We start from the raw sequence: 21,978 nt of genomic DNA, 5'->3' as shown, positions 1-21,978 counted from the left end.
GAGAGAGAGAGAAAGAGAGGGAGTGAGAGAGAGAGAAAGAGAGAGAGAGAGTGCGAGAGAGAGAGAGAGAGAAAGAGGGAGAAAGAGAGAGAGAGAGAGAGAGAGAGAGAGAGAGAGAGAGAGAGAGTGCGAGAGAGAGAGAGAGAAAGAGGGAGAAAGAGAGAGAGAGAGAGAGAGAGAGAGAGAGTGAGAGAGAAAGAGAGAGAGTGCGAGAGAGAGAGAGAGAGGGAGTGAGAGAGAAAGAGAGAGAGTGCGAGAGAGAGAGAGAGAGAGGGAGAGAGAGAGAGAGAGAGAGAGAGAGAGAGAGAAAGAGGGAGAAAGAGAGAGAGAGAGAGAGAGAGAGGGAGAGTGGGAGAGGGGGGGGGGAGAGACAGAGAGTGTGGGGGGGGGGTTGTTCTCGCATTCTCGCGCTGCCGCTGCAACTTTGGGCTCCCGGGACCGGCGGCACCGAATATGGAACTCTCGCGCTGATTCTCAAATCCAACTTGAGGGAAAAAGTTCTGTGGAGTTTGTGTTCATACATGAAGCTGAAGCAGGAGTAAAGCGAGGAGTTTAGAGTTCTTATCTGCATCTGCATCTGTGTGAGGGGAGAAAGAGGGGCTTTATTGGAAATTCTCGAACCCCCATCGGGACGCTCTCGGCTTTCAGTTTTCCAGGGAAAACTCGAGTTTGCTGGGATCTTGTGAGGCCACACAAACTGATGAAGGCACAATCGAGTCTCCAAAGGTAACGCGTCTTTCCATCTTATTGAAGCGCACTGAAAGTACATGCATAACTGATTTATTAATGCATATAATGATGTGAACTTACAGATGTGCACTCCGATTGTTCTGTAATATTTATTACTCACTGTAGGTGTGAATAAGATCTTTAGGCTACTTGAGTGCTGTCTAGTAAGTGTGCTGGAGTGTTAATCAAGTGGAATGTTTGCGCATTGATTAACAAGTCAAACATGTGTGTCTATTACACACTCCTCTGTGGAGGGTCACTTGAGTAAATGGTGCACACAAGAGTATTTAAGCATACATACAAACAGAGTCTAAAGTGAATAAACAAGAGACATTATGTGTAGGAGCCCATTTCATGCTTGAGCAGATTGCAGAAAAGTCATTAAATTGAACTTTTCTTATTTCTTCTCCTCAGTTTTAGGTTTAGTTTCTATATGGTCGTTGGGATTGCACTGGATCTTCACTGTATTTTGTTTTTAGATATGTCGGACTGCTCGTAAAGTCTGATGGTGGTCTCTCGGGTGGTCTCGCGGAGGTCAGACATCGCAACTAGCTCAGTTAAAACTCAAAAGCAAGCCTCAAGATGAATATTTAGTTGCACACTGAAATGTTTCGTTGATTTTGAAAGTTTGCATGAATTCTGCGTGTTTTGTTGTGATCATTTGTGATAGTTTGTGTGGAGGTCACTCTCTGTTCTTCTAGGCCGCATCTCAACAGCTGTTTCTTGAAACGGGAAATAAGTAATCCCGATATCTTTTCCAAATGTGTCTGAATTTGACCTGAAGCCATGCAACACCACTGACTACGTGTCTGCTGCACTTTATAATCTATATAAAGCCTTTATATACATTTATAGAAAGTTGAGCTATATATAAAGAGTTTTTAATTGTTTTTACTTTTGAAGTTAGATACATTTTATCTATAGTTAAAGTTATTTTATATATTTATAGTTTATAAATAAACAATGCAATTAGATATATAAATACATTTCTTTAAATATAAAGTCAAAAATATATAGGATGTACAAATGTAATACTTAACTGTAAAAATGTTCCATATTTTTTAACGGTAAAAGAATGTAAAAATGCTACAGTAAAAAAAAAGTAGTTTTGTTACTGTAAAATATACGGTAAAAAAAAAAAAAAAAAGATAATAAATGTATCAAAACAATACCTGCAATTTTACAATAAAATAGGCCTATTGTAAAAAACATTTTACCATGTAAAATATTACGGTAAACTACTGTTGAAATACATTTCTTTAAATATAAAGACAAAAATATATAGGATGTACAAATTTAATACTTAACTGTAAAAATGTTCCATATTTGTTAACGGTAAAAGAATGTAAAAATGCTACAGTAAAAAAAAAAGTAGTTTTGTTACTGTAAAATATACGGTAAAAAAAAACATAATAAATGTATCAAAACAATACATGCAATTTTACAATAATATAGGCCTATTGTAAAAACATTTTACCATGTAAAATATTACGGTAAACTACTGTTGAAATACATTTCTTTAAATATAAAGACAAAAATATATAGGATGTACAAATTTAATACTTAACTGTAAAAATGTTCCATATTTGTTAATGGTAAAAGAATGTAAAAATGCTACAGTAAAAAAAAAAGTAGTTTTGTTACTGTAAAATATACGGTAAAAAAAAAACATAATAAATGTATCAAAACAATACATGCAATTTTACAATAATATAGGCCTATTGTAAAAACATTTTACCATGTAAAATATTACGGTAAACAACTGTTGAAATACATTTCTTTAAATATAAAGACAAAAATATATAGGATGTACAAATTTAATACTTAACTGTAAAAATGTTCCATATTTGTTAACGGTAAAAGAATGTAAAAATGCTACAGTAAAAAAAAAAGTAGTTTTGTTACTGTAAAATATACGGTAAAAAAAAAACATAATGTATCAAAACAATACATGCAATTTTACAATAATATAGGCCTATTGTAAAAACATTTTACCATGTAAAATATTACGGTAAACTACTGTTGAAATTACAGGTGAAAAACAATAACCGTGCATTCCCAGAATTCCCTGTGTGACCCCACTTTATTATATTTTATGGGAATAGTTATTATTTTAAATATCAGTTATGTACATTGGGGAGTTCTGTGTTATTATTTAATATTTAATGTAGTTTAGTTGATTTTTATTGCATTATTTGGGCGTCACATGTGTTGAGGGTGTTTTGTGTTTGTATGAGTCTACATGTGTATTAATATTTGCTCCCGGACGGGACACTCTTGATAAACTTTAAGCCATCATGTGGCCTATTTCCTATGGTGAATAACAATAGGCCTACATTTTAAAGCAGACTTATATATGTCCGGAAGGATAGTGTATCAAGTTTATATCATTTATTAATGTAAACGGTAGTGAACCGTAAAATATACTGGCATCAAAATTACATCCTGTAAAGCCTGAAACATGGTCACCGTAATTTTAAAGGTACATTTCTGGTATAGTTGCTTTTACATTGTTCGTTAATGGGACTTTAATTATCTTGCAGTGGCTATTTGGGTTATTTGATCGTGCTCATGAGTTCATAAAGACAAATGTTACATTATGTTAAATCAGGGGAGAGCGAGAGATTGTGAGAGTTTGCAGTGAAAAAAATAATCTTCACAAATCTGTGTAATTGCCGTGTGAAAATCTCAGATGAGCCGGTGTAATTAGATCAGTAATCAGAGGCTGATGCATAACACCATAAGACTTTATAGCATTTTCTACTTAACTTCAAGACAAAGAGGATTTTTTTTTTCCAATGTTTTTTTGTTGTTGTTATTGTTGAGGAAATGTATGACAAATCACATTTTCAATCAAGTTACTGGTTTGTCTATGCATGATGTGAGTATGAAAAGCCTCTTTTAAAACTTTCATCACCCACCTCTGCATTGCGGTTGTTGCTTGCTAATGTCAACAGTCTGTTATGAAATTATCTGTTAACTAAAAATATTGTTTATTTCACTGGTACACACAACTGAGCTATTAGACTGTTATATGCTATGTCTGTTATACAGAGATTTTCTATGACAATTAGAATGTTGTTTTTGGTTAATTTCAGTGTTGTTGAATGTAGAGAGGTTGATTTAATCTCTTACTGACACACACAGACACACACACACACACACACACACACACACCCTGATGTGGTATCTGCAGTGGTCTGTTAAAGGTGAGAAGACTCTGTAGGGTGTCTTCCTCTGCCCCCCTGCACTCTTGGTTGATGGACCTGCGTTAGTGCCAAAAGGCTTCCGTTAGCATACTAACACACACACACACACACACACACACACACACACACACACACACACACACTTACACAGATCTGGCTCAAAACCCCTTGGAATCAGCTTTTCATACAGTTTGAAACATTACACACAAAAATGCTAAAGAAATGGTGCATATTCGTCACCTTTTGCTAACATGTGGGTGGAGAACCAGTGATTGTCAAAGTGTCAAATTAAGGGCCAGTACTAATGCCCACATAATACCCTGTGATTGGCTGCTGTTGGCATTCTGTAGTGTGGCTTGAAATTGCAGTTTGCTCTTGTGAGACTGACGTTGAAAAGGATGGTTTGCTCCCATTTAAAAAATGTGCCATTGTTTACTCACCCTCATGCCGTTCCAATCCGTATGACTTGCTTTCTTCTGCTGAACACAAACCTTCAAGTTCCAAAAAGCCAGCCTGGTCTCATGAAAATTTTGTAAAATGACATTACATGTTTTAATACATGTTTTTTCATCAGTTTCCCAGTGAGATGTCCAGCGGGGGGCGCCAAAAGTGAGTGAAATGGTGCCGTAATAAGACAAGATTTTTAAGGTGAATATTAGATGGAGATTTAAATGAATAAAACATGCCTCCCTAACCTAAAACTTTAACCTAAACAGAATATTGATAGTGCGAGGTCAAATGCGAGGTTAACAAAACAGACATCTTTACCCTAAACCACACCAAAACCTAACCGATAGTGCCCAAAAACAAAGTGAATTTTCTGAAGAAACCATGTCTTTTTGCATCGCTTCTGTGACACTTTCATCTCTCTTGTCAGCTTGTGTCTTTGGCTGGGTTCGAACCACGAACTTCCGAATCCAAAGTCCAACACTCTATCAGGTGAGCTTCCGCAGAAGCTTTCACGTTGGAATAAGTGTGTAAATGTAGGTGAGTCTGTAATACAAGTGTTAAAATGTATCGTTTTTCAAATGATGTGTTAAAGTAAGTGTTTCGATATTATAACAGAGCAATGTGTGAGTAATAGTATGAAAAATACGTGTTTTTAAAGTCATAATCAGCTGTTGTACTCATGATTCGTGTGACAGTGAATAAAACGCACAGTTGTTGTAGCGCCTCTAGTGGTCAACTGCAGCGAAACATAGAATGCAGCATGTATAACTCAGTTTGCAAAAATGTCGTTATAGTAATGTTCATTCTATGAGACTAGGTTACAAAAAGCAGCATAAAAGTTATCCACACGATTCGAGTGGTTTAAACCATGTTTACTGAAGTAAAATGATAGTAATACACCAAAATTTAACTCTTTATTCACTATAAATCTTGACCCCAAAATCTTCACCCAAAAATGAAAATTCTGTCATTATTTACTCACACTAATGTTGTTCCAAATCTGTATTATTATTATTTTCTTCTGTGGAACACAAACACAATTTGTTTGTTTTTTTAAAATGTAAGAAGTGTTTTCCATACAATGTAGGTCAATGGGGATCAAAACTTTTAAGTTCCAAAAAGGACATAAAGGGAGCATAAAAGTAATCCATACAAATGAATCCGTATTCTGGAGCAATACGATAGCTTTGGGTGAGAAAAAGGCCAAAATTCACTCACCCTCAACTGGTTCTAAACCTGTGTGACTTTGGCCACGTCCACACTAATACGTTTTTGTTTGAAATTTGACAAGTTTAAAAAGAAGTCGTAATGTTAGGGACTGATAGCCTCAGTCACCATTCACTTTCATTGCATCTTTTTTTCCATACCATGAAAGTGAATGGTGACTGAGGCTAACATTGTGCCTAACTTCTCCTTTTGTGTTCTACTCAAGAAAGAAAGTCATACAGATTTGGAATGATATGAGGGTTAGTAACTGATCAGAGAATTTTAATTTCTGGGTGAACTATCACTTTAAGGTTTTTTTGGAGTAACTGTAGTGTTTTTTTTTTCTTTGCTGGTTGAGTCTAATAGACACGTGTGTTTGCGGGTGGTATGTTCCTTGCTGTTTTTTACTGTGCAAATCCATGTGTGTGCAAGACGGCGTTCCGTAAAGCTGGCCAAGGCAGAATCCGGGCAGGCAGGCGGCAACAAGTGCTGTGTTTTTCCGCCAGATTCCTCTTCAGGCTGCGCAGCGAGACGCTTGTGTCACGTGACACTTTCCTTTGCCTCCCCCCCCATCTCTCCAGTGTGAGACCACCCTCACAGGGACTGTAGACCCCAATCACACCCTTTCACACTCTGTGAACCTGAAACAATCAACTTTTAATAGCAGCTGTCCATCCAGTCAGCAACAAGAGCTGCAGCTCACATACTGAAGCAGAGAAGGACAGAGTTACAGAGGGGTAAAACCCACTAAATACCCCCTTTCCCTCTTTTATGCCCCTTCGATCCTATTTTCTGTCCCTCTTTCCTCTTTCAAGAAGGATAAGAGAGAGGGGAACAAAACACAGGACTGATGCTGTGCCACTTCTGTCACTTTTCTCAACTCTTACAGTGTGTTTGGATGGATTCGGATTATTCGTTCACTTGTATAGCCTCTTATTTTCTTTCTTTCTTTCAAATTTTACTTGTTAAATGGACAGTTCGGCTTAAAATTTAAATTCTGACATCATTTACTCACCCTCATGTAGTTCCAAACCTGTATGATTTTCTTCCTTCTGTGGAACAGAGATGTTTAGCAGAATGTTCACACCGCTCTTTTCCATACAACAAAATCCTACAGTGACCAGTGACTGTCAAGCTCCAAAAAGACACCATAAAAAAATAATAAAAGTAGTTTATACGACTTGTGTGCTACATTCCGAGTCTTCTGAAGTCATGCGATAACTTTGTGTAAAGAACAGACCTAAATTGAAGTCATTATTAGCTGCAAATCTTCCCCTCATGCTTTCGCATATTCAAAGTTGGCGTGTTGTAATCAGTCATGAGACATGCAAGAACCAATGGCATTTGATTTCTATAATCACAACACATTTCGATATACAGGGATGCAAATCAAATTTAAGAGCTGCAGTGGAGGGGAAGTTTTTTAGCGCATAATCTCTTTCTATTCTTTTCCTCATGTCTCCATTACCTTAAGTCATGGCAAGTCATGGTACAACAATAAAAATATTTTAGCCCATTTCTAAGATATACGCATTTTAATTTCATTATAAATTTCCATCAAATTGAATTGCGTATTAATTTATCAATTTTAAATATTAATTAAAAAACAATATTTTTTATATTTATATATTTTTTATATTTAAAAAAATATATCAAATTAATAAATATATTTCATTTTATTTTTGTAAAAAATTACAACATTTTATTTGATGGACATTTTTTATTAAATTGAAATGCGTAAATATTTCAAGTATTTTTGAGTGAACGAGATGGCAAAATTGTAAAAAAAAAAACAAACAAAAAAAACATATGCGTTGGCGGGTAAAAAAACGTACGACTTTAATTCCATAGAGAAAAATGTGTTCATTGGTTCGCCATCTCATACGCATTACAGTAAGTTGTCATGAGACTATGTTGGTCATTACCGCAGTTGGTTAGTTGTGTTGCTGAGTAGGTGTTTTGAATCAAGTGGGGCAAGACATTAAAATGCATTCAGTTTTGGGTGGAAAAATCTCAATATCTTGTCTGAACACAGAAGAAGCAGCGACGATTCTCATTGCTGGCACAACCACAGGCAGCTAAACCTCACTGTTGTTTTATCACCGCACCTTCTAACAGTCCTATTTCTCTAGATTGGCTGGCTTTCTGATGTGAGCGGTAATGTTGAATTTAATGCGATCTGATTACAAGCTATTAGCTGCTAGTATGTAGTAAAGATGATTCCCGCTTAATCTGGATTTGCTGGTTTTGCTTTTACGTCCAGATTTATCCGTGAAAGATGAGAGCACTGGAGAAGAACGGGTTTGATTGCAGTGTAGCCTTCAAATCAGAGGTTGGATTATGTTACGAAACAGTCGCACAATTGAGCTTCACAAGCAGCTATTGTCTATGATGAAGACTGTCAATCTGTTGTAATCGTGGGTGTTTAAGAAGGTTACAGTGCATTTGTGCGTTTACAGCTTCAATACGTGTAAATTATGTGCAAGAGAATGTTTTTGCGAATTAAAGTGATTTCAGAGGGTTCTGACAGCTGATCTGGGAAAGGGTTTCTTTCAGATTTTGACAGCGAAACCTGTTTTCCCACTTATTTCTCCTGAGCCCACCTTTCATGTCATTTCACTTCTGCTATGTTGTTAAATGGTGCTGATTTAGCCAAACAAATTGAGAAAATGAGCCCAGTTTGAGACACTGTTGAGATCTCTTGTGAAAGTCTAGAGGAGACGTGCGAGTTTTCTAGAGTCTTTTTCTCAGGTGAAACATCTGAAGCTGAAGTCTCCAATTTGCTTTACAATTAGTCTCCTTGTTGATTAGGAGAAACAATTGAGAAATTATTAAGATCTCATCTGTGATTGCTCTTTCCTATGGGCTTGTGTAGCCACAGTATTCCAAAGATGGATATTTTCCGACATCAACCAGCAGGAATAATTGTTACACCTGGGTATGGAGGTCTGTCTTTCTGTATGCGTTTAAAAGCATGCGTTGCTGCATGTCACTATGCTTGAGTGTGTCTTACACTAGTGTGTGTGTGTGTGTGTGTGTGTGTGTGTGATGACTCACTGGTGTCCACTGCATTGAGAACTGCGAGGGGGCGGTGTTTATTATTCACTTCGTTGTCATGGAGACGGTGGAGTTTTGCACTCACATCATTGTAATTACGTGCCTTTGATGTTTTTGTTTTTTTGCTCGCATTTTTGCCATTTGAAATATTTGATGCAACGCAGACACACCATCAAAAGACACTCAGAACTAATTCCTTTAAATGACATTTACACATTCAAAGTATTTGGCAGTAGAATTATTTTAATGAGCGCCAATAATGTCGCATTAGTTCATTTGAATTTTACTGCATGCCGATTGCGCGCCATTTTTAACTGAAACCTGCTGTAGATGCTGCGTGATTGGCCAAATCTTTCCAGCAGAATGTAGATAATAATCCAGACACTGGCAGACAGCCACAGTTATGCACAAACATATGCACGCACACATGCACAAACACGCATACACACTGACTGTACACACACACACAGGTTTATCTAAGCATGCTGTCATGTGTTTCTCAGAAAGGACTCATTACATAAGTTTGCCGTCACCTCACACGCCATCACACCCAGTGGCGAGCAATACAAACACACAAACACATTTCTGCATGCTTCCGATGTGATGTACATGCACACAACAACACACATATGCCCTTCACTCACTGTATCTCAAAGGGCAGAGCCAATGAAGTCTTTAGGAAAATGATATTGTTGGCGAAAGAGTTGAGAAAGAGTTGTTTTATTAGTAGTGAGCGCGTTGAGAGAATGGAGAGAATAATAAAGAGCGAGAGAGAGAGAGAGACAGACAGAACGAGTGAGCTGCAGATTGTTTGAAATGCGCTGTGAGTCAGACGCTCAGATTTACACTCATGGGCTGCTGCGACTTCTTGGGTGGGCTGCAGGAGACGCAGTGAACCAATCAGAGCCAGAGAAAGTGAGCTGCGCTTTCCTGCTGCTAATGCACAAAACCTTTCTTTCTTTCTTTCTTTCTTTCTTTCTTTCTTTCTTTCTGTCTCCTTATATCTCTGTCTGTCTGTCGTTCTTTATTTATTTCTCTCTTTGTCTCTGTCTGTCTGTCTGTCTTTCTTTCTCTCTTTATTTCTGTCTGTCTGTCTGTCTTTCTGTCTTTCTCTCTTTGTCTGTCTGTCTGTCTGTCTTTCTTTCTGTCTGTCTGTCTGTCAGTCTTTCTGTCTTTCTTTCTCTCTTTGTCTCTGTCTGTCTGTCTTTCTCTCTTTGTCTCTGTCTGTCTGTCTTTCTTTCTTTCTCGCTTTATTTCTCTTTCTGTCTTTCTTTCTCTCTTTGTCTCTGTCTGTCTGTCTTTCTCTCTTTGTCTCTGTCTGTCTGTCTTTCTTTCTTTCTCGCTTTATTTCTCTTTCTGTCTTTCTTTCTCTCTTTGTCTCTGTCTGTCTGTCGTTCTTTCTTTATTTCTGTCTGTCTGTCTGTCTTTCTCTCTTTGTCTGTCTGTCTGTCTGTCTTTCTCTCTTTGTCTCTGTCTGTCTGTCTTTCTTTCTTTCTCTCTTTATTTCTGTCTGCCTGTCTTTCTTTCTTTCTCGCTTTATTTCTCTTTCTGTCTTTCTTTCTCTCTTTGTCTCTGTCTGTCTGTCTGTCGTTCTTTCTTTATTTCTGTCTGTCTGTCTGTCTTTCTCTCTTTGTCTGTCTGTCTGTCTGTCTTTCTTTCTGTCTTTCTCTCTTTGTCTCTGTTTGTCTGTCTGTCTGTCTTTCTTTCTGTCTGTCTTTCTCGCTTTCTGTCTCCTTTTATTTGTCTGTCTGTCGTTCTTTCTTTCTCTCTTTATTTCTGTCTGTCTGTCTGTCTTTCTTTCTGTCTTTCTCTCTTTGTCTCTGTCTGTCTGTCTTTCTTTCTGTCTCCCTTTATCTCTGTCTGTATGTATGTCTGTCTGTCATTCTTTCTTTCTTTCTTTCTTTCTGTCTCTCTTTATCTCTGTCTGTCTGTCTGTCTTTCTTTCTGTCTCCCTTTATCTCTGTCTGTCTGTCTGTCTTTCTTTCTGTCTCCCTTTATCTCTGTCTGTATGTATGTCTGTCTGTCATTCTTTCTTTCTGTCTCTCTTTATCTCTGTCTGTCTTTCTTTCTTTCTTTCGTTCTGTCTCCCTTTATCTCTAGTCTTTCAGCTAGAAACATCAAATCTGTCATCATTTAGGCCTCCTCCACATTAAGTTTTAAACATCACTTTTCAGTTTCCAAAGTATGTGATTATGAAGAGCAGTTTTTAAAGTCTCTGTTTTTGGTGGAGGAAAATGATATTTCATCTAAAAACAGATAAGTATGGACGTGGTCTTACTCACCCTCATGTCGTTCCAAACCTGTATGACTTTTTTTCTTCAAGGGAACACAAAAGGAGATGTTTAGCAGAATATTCATGCTGCTCTTTTTCATTCAGTGATCAGGAGATATCAAGCTCCAAAAACAACAATAAAGTACTATAAAAGTTCATTTGACTTTTTGCTGTTTTCCAAGTCTTCTAAAGCTATACAAAACTGCATTGTGCAAAAACTTGTTACAGGTAAAGTTCACTTAAAAACGTCGGTTACTTTCGTAACCTCCGTTCCCTGATGGAGGGAACGAGACGTTGTGTTGATGTAGTGACACTATGGGTCACTCTTGGAGCCCCAAACACCTCTGATCTTTTTTTAAAAGGCCAATGAGAATTGGCAAGTGGAATTTGCATGCCACTTCCCCGGACATACGGGTATAAAAGGAGCTGGTATGCAACCACTCATTCAGGTTTTGTGCTGAGGAGCCGAGATAAGGTCCCAGCCATTTCAGCAGGTAGTTCAGCATTGTGGCAAGAGGGACACAACGTCTCATTCCCTCCATCAGGGAACGGAGGTTACGAAAGTAACCATGACATTCCCTATCTGTTACTCACTCGATGTTGTGTCGATGTAGTGACACTAGGGTTCCCTATAAAAAAAACGCCACAACTAACTGAACAGTGTTATGTGAAGTGGTGGTCTGTTACGGGCAGACTGCTGTTTGCCTCGTAGCCAGCGCACCAGGCCATCACGTAACCTCCCCCAACGCTCTTTATGAGCGTCTAACAGTCCTTCAGGAACAAGTCAACTGCCCTACGAATAGGTGGACAGGCTAGCCCAGCTGAGGCCTCTTTTCCTTCTCTTTTCACCCCAAAAAGAGTGGAATTTGTTAACTGACTGGGAGCCCTAAGTGTCTACGTTGGGGGGGTGTCACTCCCAAGGGGAAGACACCGCGGAGACCACACCCACCCAAAAAGGGGGGGGGTATTTTGAGTGGAAATACATCACATGGTCTTTACCGAGCCTTGTCGGAAGTATGTCATGTGGAGAGGTCCCATGGTAGGTCCTATCCAAAAGGGGAGGAGTTTCTACAAAGTATGGCGACCGGGGGCAGAGGGGCGACTGCCACAGGGCTAAGGAGGAAAGTCATCCAGGGATCACAGTCTGTGAACACTACTGGGAGTCAAGAGCGCACGTCTTCCCCTCAAGGGAGGGGAAAGGCGCTATGCGCAAGCGGTACAATTGGCCAGTTGTCCCAGAACTTACCTGCTTGTGCCTGCCACTACTCGGGATGAGACCGGCTCAACCTGGAGATTGTAGAACCTCGCAAAGGTGTTGGGTGCTGCCCAGCTCGCTGCTCTGCAGATGTCTGCCAAAGAGGCGCCACTGCCAGGGCCCAGGAGGCCGCCACACTCCTGGTAGAGTGGGCTCGTAACCTCGCAGAGGGTGGCACGTCCTGAGCCTGATATGCCATTGTGATGGTGTCAATGACCCAGTGGGCGATCCTCTGTTTGGAGACAGCACTTCCTTTCCGCTGTCCACCAAAGCAAACAAAGAGCAAGCTCTGCATGCAATCCAAATAGATGTGTAAAGCTCGCACCAGACACAGCAATGCCAAGTCTGGGTCTGCCTCCTCCTGGGGCAGCGCATGCAGGTTCACCACCTGATCCCTAAAAGGGGTTGTGGGAACCTTGGGCACATAGCCACTTAAGTCTACCACGTCCCGTCCAAGGGCCAAACGTGGAGATTCCAGAGGTCTGGTCGCGGGTGCCAGATGGTGCCCGGGGGGGGGGGGTTGTCGCGAGAAGCATGAGATCCGAGAACCATGTCTGGGTGGGCCTGTAGGGTGCTACTAGGATGACTTGCTCCCCGTCCTCCCTGACCTTGCACAGGGTCTGTGCAAGTAGGCTCACTGGGGGAAATGCATACTTGCGTAGTCCAGGGGGCCAGCTGTGTGCCAAAGTGTCTATACCGAGAGGTGCCTCGGTCAGAGCATACCAAAACAGGCAGTGGGAGGATTCCTGGGAAGCAAACAGGTCTACCTGTGCTTGACCGAATCGACTCCAAATCAGCTGGACCTCGTGACAGCGCGTCCACTGCGGTGTTGAGGTCGCCCGGGATGTAATAATTAATTATAATTATAATTATATTTATTTATCACACATTATACATTTGCACATATACAGTGAAATTCTTTTTTTCACATATCTCAGCTAAGCTGGGAGTAAGTGAAAATTATGTGAGTGGCTCGTAGCGACTTGAGGCGCTGCTTACTCCAGAGCAGACGGCGGGCGAGTTGTGACATGCAATGGGAGTGTAGACCGCCTTGGCGGTTGATGTATGCCACCGTTGCTGTGTTGTCCGTCTGGACCAACACGTGCTTGCCCTGGATCAACGGCCAAAACCTCCGCAGGGCGAGCAGTACTGCCAACAACTCTAGGCAGTTGATGTGCCAATGCAGCCGCGGGCCAGTCCAGGACCCGGTGGCTGTGTGCCCATTGCATACGGCACCCCAACCCGTCTTGGAGGCGTCTGTTGTAACCGTGACGTGCCTGGAGACATGCTCTAGGGGAACACCTGGCCGTAGAAATGCCAGGTCGGTCCAAGGGCTGAAGAGGCGGCGACAGACTGGCGTGATGGTCACGTGATGTGTCCCGCGGCGCCATGCCCATCTCGGGACTCGAGTCCGAAGCCAGTGCTGAAGCGGTCTCATATGCATCATCCCGAGTGGTGTGGCCGCCGCTGAGGATGCCATATGCCCCAGGAACCTCTGAAAGTGTTTCAGTGGAACCACTGTTCTCCGTCTGAACGCCTTAAGACAGTTCAGCACCGACTGTGCACGCTCGTTCGTGAGGTGCGCTGTCATCGAGACACCGAGAAAAGAGATGCTCTGATTGAAGCACTTACCTGGCTCCTGCTGCCCACCATAAGATTAGCCGAGGGGGGAGGAGGAGGAACCTCGTCCCCGTAGTCCACCGGAACCAACCCTGTGTGGGCGTGTTTGTGCCACAGCTGGGCGCACAGCGGTGGGGGGTCCGTCTTGTCAGCTCCTCATGCACTTCAAGGAAGAAAGGATTGGGGGTGAGGCGTGGCCGTGGGTGGCGCCCTGAGCCCAGGAACCAATCGTTGAGTCACGAGGGTTCAGGGGGGAGTGGAGAGTCCCACTCTAGCCCGACGCTCGCGGCCGCCCGGGAAAGCATGTCCGTCATTTCTGCGTCCGACTGGATGAGCCCGCTCTCCGATGCTGCGTTCGATAACTCATCCACTTCCCGGGCTCTGAACGAGAGGTCGAACTCGCCCTGAGACGAGCCGGCGATCTCGTCCGAGCGCGCGATCAGGGCAAGCGAGCGTGCTGAGGAATGGGAGGTCCATGGGGGGATACCCGGCGGAGGTGGTCCCATGAGGTCCCCAAATCGCCCCCAGTGCTAACCGACACGGCCTCAAACCCCTAGGTAGAAGGACCGGCGCTGGGAGCCACTGGGGTGGCTTGCTTTCTTACAAATGCAAGCCGCGTCCGCAACGTTGCCATGGTCATGTTCTCGCAATGAGGACATGATCCATTCACGAACTATGTCTCCATTTGGGCAGCGCTCAGACACGTAAGACAGCGATCATGGCCGTGGAAAGATAATGACCGCAACCAGGAATAACAAACAAACGGAAAGGCATCTTTAAAAAGACACATCTTTAAAAAGACGTTCCATGTGTGCCGCTCTTTTAGAAAGAAAATATACTCTATTAGAATATACTCTTTTAATATGTTCTGCTGAAGTGCCCAGGGGCGTTCTCTGCAAACCACAGATGCAAAGGGGGAGAAGCCAATTCTCATTGGCCTTTTAAAAAAAGATCAGAGGTGTTTGGGGCTCCCAAGAGGGACCCCTAGTGTCACTACATCAACACAATGTCGAGTGAATGACAGATAGGGAACATTTACTCACCCTCACGTTGTTCACAACCTGTATGATTTTCTTTCTTCTGTGGAAAACAAAGAAGTAAATGTTTAGCATAATGTTAACGTTAAAAGTATCATTTGAAAAATGGCTGCATCACATTGTCGAAGAATCCAATGGCATTTAGTGTCATTGACACCAAACCTGCCGCTATGAATCTTTATGCAGAAAGTTTTAAAATGTGTATAAAATGAGATTTAAGAGCCGGAGGGAAAGATTTTCAGTACTAACAATGACATTTGTGTCTGTTTCTCATACAGAACTATTGTATAACTTCAGAAGACTTGGAATATAGTGCATACTGTAATGGTATCTGTATTACTGTAGCTCTGAGATTGATTTTGTGTCAGTATTTTAATGTGTCTGTCTTTACTCGTTCTGTTATTGAGCAGAATTTCTGATGAAATGTGTTTATGTTCAGTACAGGAATGCACAGAGGATGTTACACCGTGTGTGTTCCTGCATAGGCGTGTCTAGAATTACACCACAAGGAATATATTTTACATTATTAGTGCTTATCACTGAAATAGATGTTCTACTTTTCTTAAATTTGTAGGTCAATCCTGTTAACATCAAATGTGATATTTGGCGCATATGAAAATGTAGTTTTCTCAGATGTTGCTCCTTCACAGCTCCAAAGACTTCATGGAGTTCTTTGTTATGTTTGATTGAAGTATAACCTTTGCCTAAGATGCTTTCCTATAATGCTTTAAGAAAAGACATAAAAATAGACACAAATGAATCAATTGTTGACATACAGTAGGAGTAGAGAGCTATAAATGAATATGGATAGCATACTGTAGCTCAGATCATTTGCTTGCAGAGGAATTTGATGAGCAATGATTGAGTTCATATTGAGAGCTGAGACACTGTTGAGATCTCTTCTGAAACTCTCCAGGAGACACATGTGAGATTACTGGAGACTTTTTCTCAGGAGAAACATCTGAGAAGCCGATTTGAACTTTTTAAGCAAAGTCTCCGTTTAATTTAATTGCTGTCTAGGAGAAACAACTGAGAATTCACAACAGAACTTTACATTTTTGCAACAAACAAATAAAACAATCTAAATTTGTCTATTAATCTCTCAATCAAGGGAAGACAGAGAGACAGAACGAGACGTTCAGCATGTTGTTGAGAGCTCGTTTGCTCATTTCCAGCTCAACTGCTGATCTGATAAGAATAGCTGCTCAGAATGTTTTTTCGTGCCAGTTTGCTCTGTTTGTTTTACGAAAGCAAAAAACCCATCAGTGCCCGCATATCCTCTGCGATTCCTGCAGGATTTGTGTGCATAAAATGGACGATGTATACAACAAGATGAGATTAATATCTGCCTGACAGACAGATGTAACCTGAATGTAACCAGATATCTAAAACTATATTTCAAAATGTGTTAATATGCTGATCAGTGTCAACATTTGTTAACTGTATATTGAGTAAACCTCAGCCCACAATGCACTTTGATTAGCACACATTTGTGATATAATGTTGCTTAAGCTGTGCTCTGATAAATAAACCTTCAGTATTTCATAAACAGGCAATATTAAAGTTATTGCTGTCATCTTTAACTGTGACATGTTATAACCACACCCTTTCAATGACAGACAGAACATTATAATTTGAAAAGTAGGGTGCCAATATCAGTGTTTCGACAGAAAACTACACATGTTGGCAGTCTACGTGTTATGTCATGGTAATTACCATGGTACTTTTCCAAAAACATGGTGTTACCATGGTATCCACAGTCAAAAAAAATAAAATAAAAATAAAAATAAAAAAACACTTGGTATTACCATTTTACATTTCAAAAATATGTTGAAAATACAGGTTTGCTATAGTAAATGTGGTCAAAAAGCATGGTATTGCCATAGGAGATATCCTAAACAAACCATGGTATTACCATTGTGCATGTCAAAAACATGGTATTACAATAGTAAATAGCCTAAAAATATACATAAATATATAAATAAAATAAATATCCCCCCCCACAAAAAACCATGGTATTATCATGGCACATATCCATGTGCCATTCAGAAATTATTCTCAATTTTTTTAGCCTTTAATATACGTACTGGCCCATTGCCTCTACAAGTTGACGTCTCTCGTTCAGTCACCGTCACTCAGCTGTGGGGCCTCTAATGCAGCGTGAGGGTTTTATGTTAATAGACGCGCTTGTGAGCTCGTAACACTGTGCAGTTATTATTTACAGGCGGCAGTGCGTGCGTGTGTGTGTGTGTGGGACTGACTTTGATCTGTGCGTTCTAAAGGCCCCATATTCATCTGTTTCTCATTGAAGTTCCTGCTCAGATTTATAATAATTGTGCTCATTAATGAGCATGAGGGGCTCCACACACAATGCTGTGAGTTTCAGGCCTCACAGTCACCAGGTTTCCATAACACAGAATTCAGAGTGCAGACACACACACACACACACACACACACACACAGATCACCCAAACACACACACACACACACACACACACACACACACACAACACACACACACAGAGCTTCAGTAATATAGAATAAAAGTCTGTGTGAGCTGTGTGAAAACCAAGATTTACCATCCACATTTTTAAACGTTTTCATAATCTGACAGCAATTTGTATAAATAGCAAGTGTTTTTTTAATGCACTACTGAATGGTTGCTATGGTGTTCTGGGTGGTTGCTAAGTCCCAAGTCAAAAGTTCACCCTCACATCTCTATGTTTGTAGACATGACTTGAGTCCCTCCTTCAGTGATGGAGTTTTATCTCTTAGAAAAGCTCATTTTTATATCAGTAACAAGGTTTGCACTAGTTAAAACAGTAATTCTTGATACATTGAAACATTGTTTTTGTAACTGCATTTTTACTAGTATGAGAAACTACTCAATAGGGACTTTAAGACATTTAAGGCATTAGAGACTCTACAGTGTGAGTTTCTGTAAATCTGCGTTGAAACTATTTGTCTTGTGAAAAGCACTATAAAAATAAAAATTATGATTACAAGTAGTTAAAATGCTCATTTTTAATATCTAGAATTTAGTTTTCACTAGAGACAATGTTAATTTCAGATATCTAAATTAAAGAATACTTTATGATATCTTAAAAGGCTTTCTTACTAGTTACAATAACATTTTACACACACACACACACGCACGCACACACACACACACACACACACATATATATATATATATATATATATATATATATATATATATATATATACAATATATTTATAACTATATATATTTAGATTATACTATTTATATTGTATAATATATATATATATATATATATATATATATATATATATATAAATTGTATTTTATATTTATATTAACTTTTACTGTATGTATTTACATTAATTTAGATTTTAAATATATCTATAATATATTTATATCATAAACATATATATATATATATATATATATATATATATATATATATATATATATATATATATACATTTAAATCATATATATGTGTGTGTGTGTGTGTGTGTATAATATTTAGAAATTAGATTATATGTATTATATATTTATATTAAATTATATATATTATTTTATTAATTTATATTTTAATGTATCTATAATACATTTACAGCATATTTATTTATATTATAAATATATCTACAGTATATTATAAATAATATATTTTATACTTTGCCATTAGTGAAAATCATGTTGTAGTGAGTAATGGTGTCATTTTTTATATCAAGAACTAACATTTTTCAAACCTAGTTACTGATATTAAGAACGAGCATTTTAGCTAGTAAAAAAAAAAACCTGCACATGATGAAGTTTTGTAAGTAACAGCACACCTCTCCTCAAGACATGAGGTATCATTCATGACTGGAGCACAAACGCTGCAGGATGACTTAATGTACACACTCAACATTCAATAACTACTGTTAGATGTTTGATCAGATCAATAACATTAATTACAGTATGAGTAATAGTAAGAGTGATGCTTGATTTAGCACTCCCACTCCATCCCCATCTTCCATTGATCAAATAAACAGATAGTCCCGCCCCAAACTCACACCATTGGTTGAGCCAGAAGTTGACATGTCAAAACAAAACAGAGTAATGGCAAATGTAGCAGCAGCTGTTGTTGTTTCAGCTACTGACTTGATGATTTTAACTCTCGACACACACAAACGCATATAAACACACAGTTTTAAGCGCCTCCCCTCTGTAACCTCAGAACCCCGTCCCAAACATCCCATCGGAAGTGTTCACAGGAGGAAGTCCACCTGACATCCGAGGATCTGACTGTGGGACATGGCAGAGAAAGAGAAAGTTCTGTTCAGTGAAAGACACTGATGCAGCTGATGATTAGAGTTAGTGCTTAATCTTCTCTGTTAATAATTCGATGAATCAGACCGCTCTACAGGAAAGACTGACAGAAACGTCACATCAAACAGGCAAGTCCAGTGACTCCTTCTCTCTCTCGTGTGTTCTCGATCTAGTACTTTCAACTACAAAAGATATTTGTTCACTTAATTTACACTTAAAACTGTGTACGTCATTCTATTAGATAACAAACTATGAACACAAGTGTCATCTGTGCTTAAATGCTGCTTGAGATTTTCTCAGAACTAACTTTTGTTTTTTGCCATGTTTGAACATCATTTTTAGTGGATGTATGAAGTCAGATTTCTCTCATGTGAGAATGCTGTGAGGTGAGTGTGTATATGTCACTGTGTGTGTATGTGGCTCCCACACCTGCTCAGATAAGATGATGAGATTGTGTACGTCTTCCACAGGTACACAGAGACTGTGTTTACCTTCTCACTGACTGCTCAGGTGCTGTAAACAACATGCGGGAAACAGACACACACACACACACACACACACACACACACACACTGATAGCAATGTAATGACTTAAATAGGCAACATAAAGAGCCATTTATCAGCTCTAATGCAGATCATTCCAATGTTTGATGTCAGAGATTCATTTAAGTGTTCTGATGGCGGATGAGATCTCATCTGACACCTGTATGTTCACGAGAACTTTCTCACATGATGATGATGATTTTTTCTGCTTCAGCCATTGTTTATAGCTTGTGTGTGTGTGTGTGTTCAGTGGTTCCCTGTGGAGACACCTGGAGTAACTGACATCGATTGCCCTGTCAGCTGGATGAATAGACAGATTTATGCTTATGATTTGAGTGAGAGTGTGAGAAAGTGTTTAGAAGAGGAATGATCACACAATTCAATTCATGAACAACTACTAACTATAAATTAATGGGAAAATACGTGATATCAGTAATAATACAGAATGATACAACAGTGAGTTCCAGTCCTTTAATCTGATTGGATAACAGCTCTGGAACATTTCATTGTTTATATCACTTGTGTTCACTACAAAGAATTACAATTCTATGGACTGCAACATTGTAACTGAACAGTTTTCATTGGCAGACCAGAAACAAAATAAAAATTCCGGGCCATATTGTGCCTAAAATGCACATGATTTGATGTTTATGGGTGTTTCTTCAGCTTCTGGTACTTTTAAGTTCCAGATTTTTATTCAAACTAACAGATTTCAACTTTTTTTCTTTTTGTTATATGAAGGTCTCATTAAAACTTAATTGGAAACTTTTTACCAGGTCTTCATCATTTATTTTTGAAACTTTTCAAATGTCTTTTATGTCTAGGTTTTAATGTTTTATTCTTGTCCCAGACACAAACTTTCAATATTAAGCTATGAAAATACATTATAAAAATTACAAATTATTACATGTTGAAAATAGGGCTGTCAGTTTCATTCAGTGCGATTAATTGTATAAAAAATAATGCGTTAAAAAAAACAACCCGTAAGTAATCATGTCCCCGGACCGTGATAAAGAATATTTCTTCCATCTGAGCAATTCAAGCTTGAAGTGCCACCTGTGTTCTCCAGGGGGCAGTAAACGAAACTTGAGCTGTTTGGGTAACGCGGTTATACAGAGAACAAACCACACTCACCGACAGCAGACAGCACAAGATAAGAACACGTTCTAGCGTTCAAACACAGCTAGATGGAGCACAAATATGAACGCAGGGATCTCAAGAACTGTTTTTCTAAGCTTCAAACTATGTTTAACTTGACACAGTGACCTAAAAATGGTATGTTTATGACACGACGCAAACGAGACACTCCAAAAGCGTCTGACGCAGGTGTACATTGACGCACCCTTAGAAAAGCCCTCATAATAAATACCTCTCAGACTGATTGACGAATTCAATTGCAAAATGGATTGTGTGAACTGTAGGACAATGATAGGCAGATGACAGGCTTTTTGAACTGTCTTTTTGGGAACACTTTACAATAAGGTTCTATTCGTTAATGTTAATGCATTAAGTATCATGAACAAACAATTAACAATATATTGTTTACAGCATTTATTAATCTTTGTTAATGTTAGTTAATAAAAATACAATTGTTGATTGTAATGTTAGCTCATAGTGCATTTACTAATGTTAACAAACACAACTATTGATTTATTGTATTAGTATATGTTGAAATTAACATTAACTAAGATGAATAAAAGCTGTAAAGTATTGCGCATTGTTAGTTCATGTTAACTAATGTTATTAACTAATGTTAACAAATAATGGAACCTTATTGTAAAGTGTTACCGTCTTTACTCGTGTGCCACAATGATGTAATGCATTTTAATTATGTATATTATCATTTTTTATAATATATATTTTATATTAGAGTTAATTGAGGGGCTTTCTAAGCAAATGTTTATATATGCGATCAATTGCGATTAATTTGATTAATTAATCGGCATACCATGTAATTAATTCGATTAAAAATTTTAATCGATTGACAGCCCTATGATCATCTAAACAAAGAGTGAAATAAACAGAAACCATTTCAATATTTATTGGGTGAAAATGATTTCTATCAATTCTGTCCCACGGTTGTGACATCATTTCCTCCCTCTACAGGGGACCTTTAACTAGGTACATTAGGAAAATATACATTTTACAAATTATACTTTATTACTTTTTCATCATTTTGGTTACATTGTGGCTTTTTTTAAAATGAACAAATAAATGCATTCAGTGAATAGGTTAGATAATATATTTCATATATTATTTTTGTTACATATTTATTGTTAAATTGCATAATTTGTACTATT

General features: G+C 38.9%; 1 protein-coding gene across 1 annotated transcript in view; it reads left to right on the top strand.

The window, feature by feature from the left end:
- Positions 1–414: 414 nt before the first annotated feature.
- Positions 415–21,978, top strand: part of LOC127449544 (zinc finger protein GLI1-like) — a 91,216-nt gene continuing 69,652 nt past the window's right edge. The window contains exon 1 of the mRNA XM_051713035.1: positions 415–726. Within this exon, the coding sequence (XP_051568995.1) occupies positions 701–726 (26 nt within the window). The 5' untranslated portion in view covers positions 415–700. The remainder of the gene's footprint in view (positions 727–21,978) is intronic.

Source organism: Myxocyprinus asiaticus, chromosome 12 (assembly GCF_019703515.2).
Source record: "Myxocyprinus asiaticus isolate MX2 ecotype Aquarium Trade chromosome 12, UBuf_Myxa_2, whole genome shotgun sequence".
NCBI classification, from domain to species: Eukaryota; Metazoa; Chordata; class Actinopteri; order Cypriniformes; family Catostomidae; genus Myxocyprinus; species Myxocyprinus asiaticus.
This window is presented reverse-complemented; position numbering and strand designations above follow the sequence as displayed.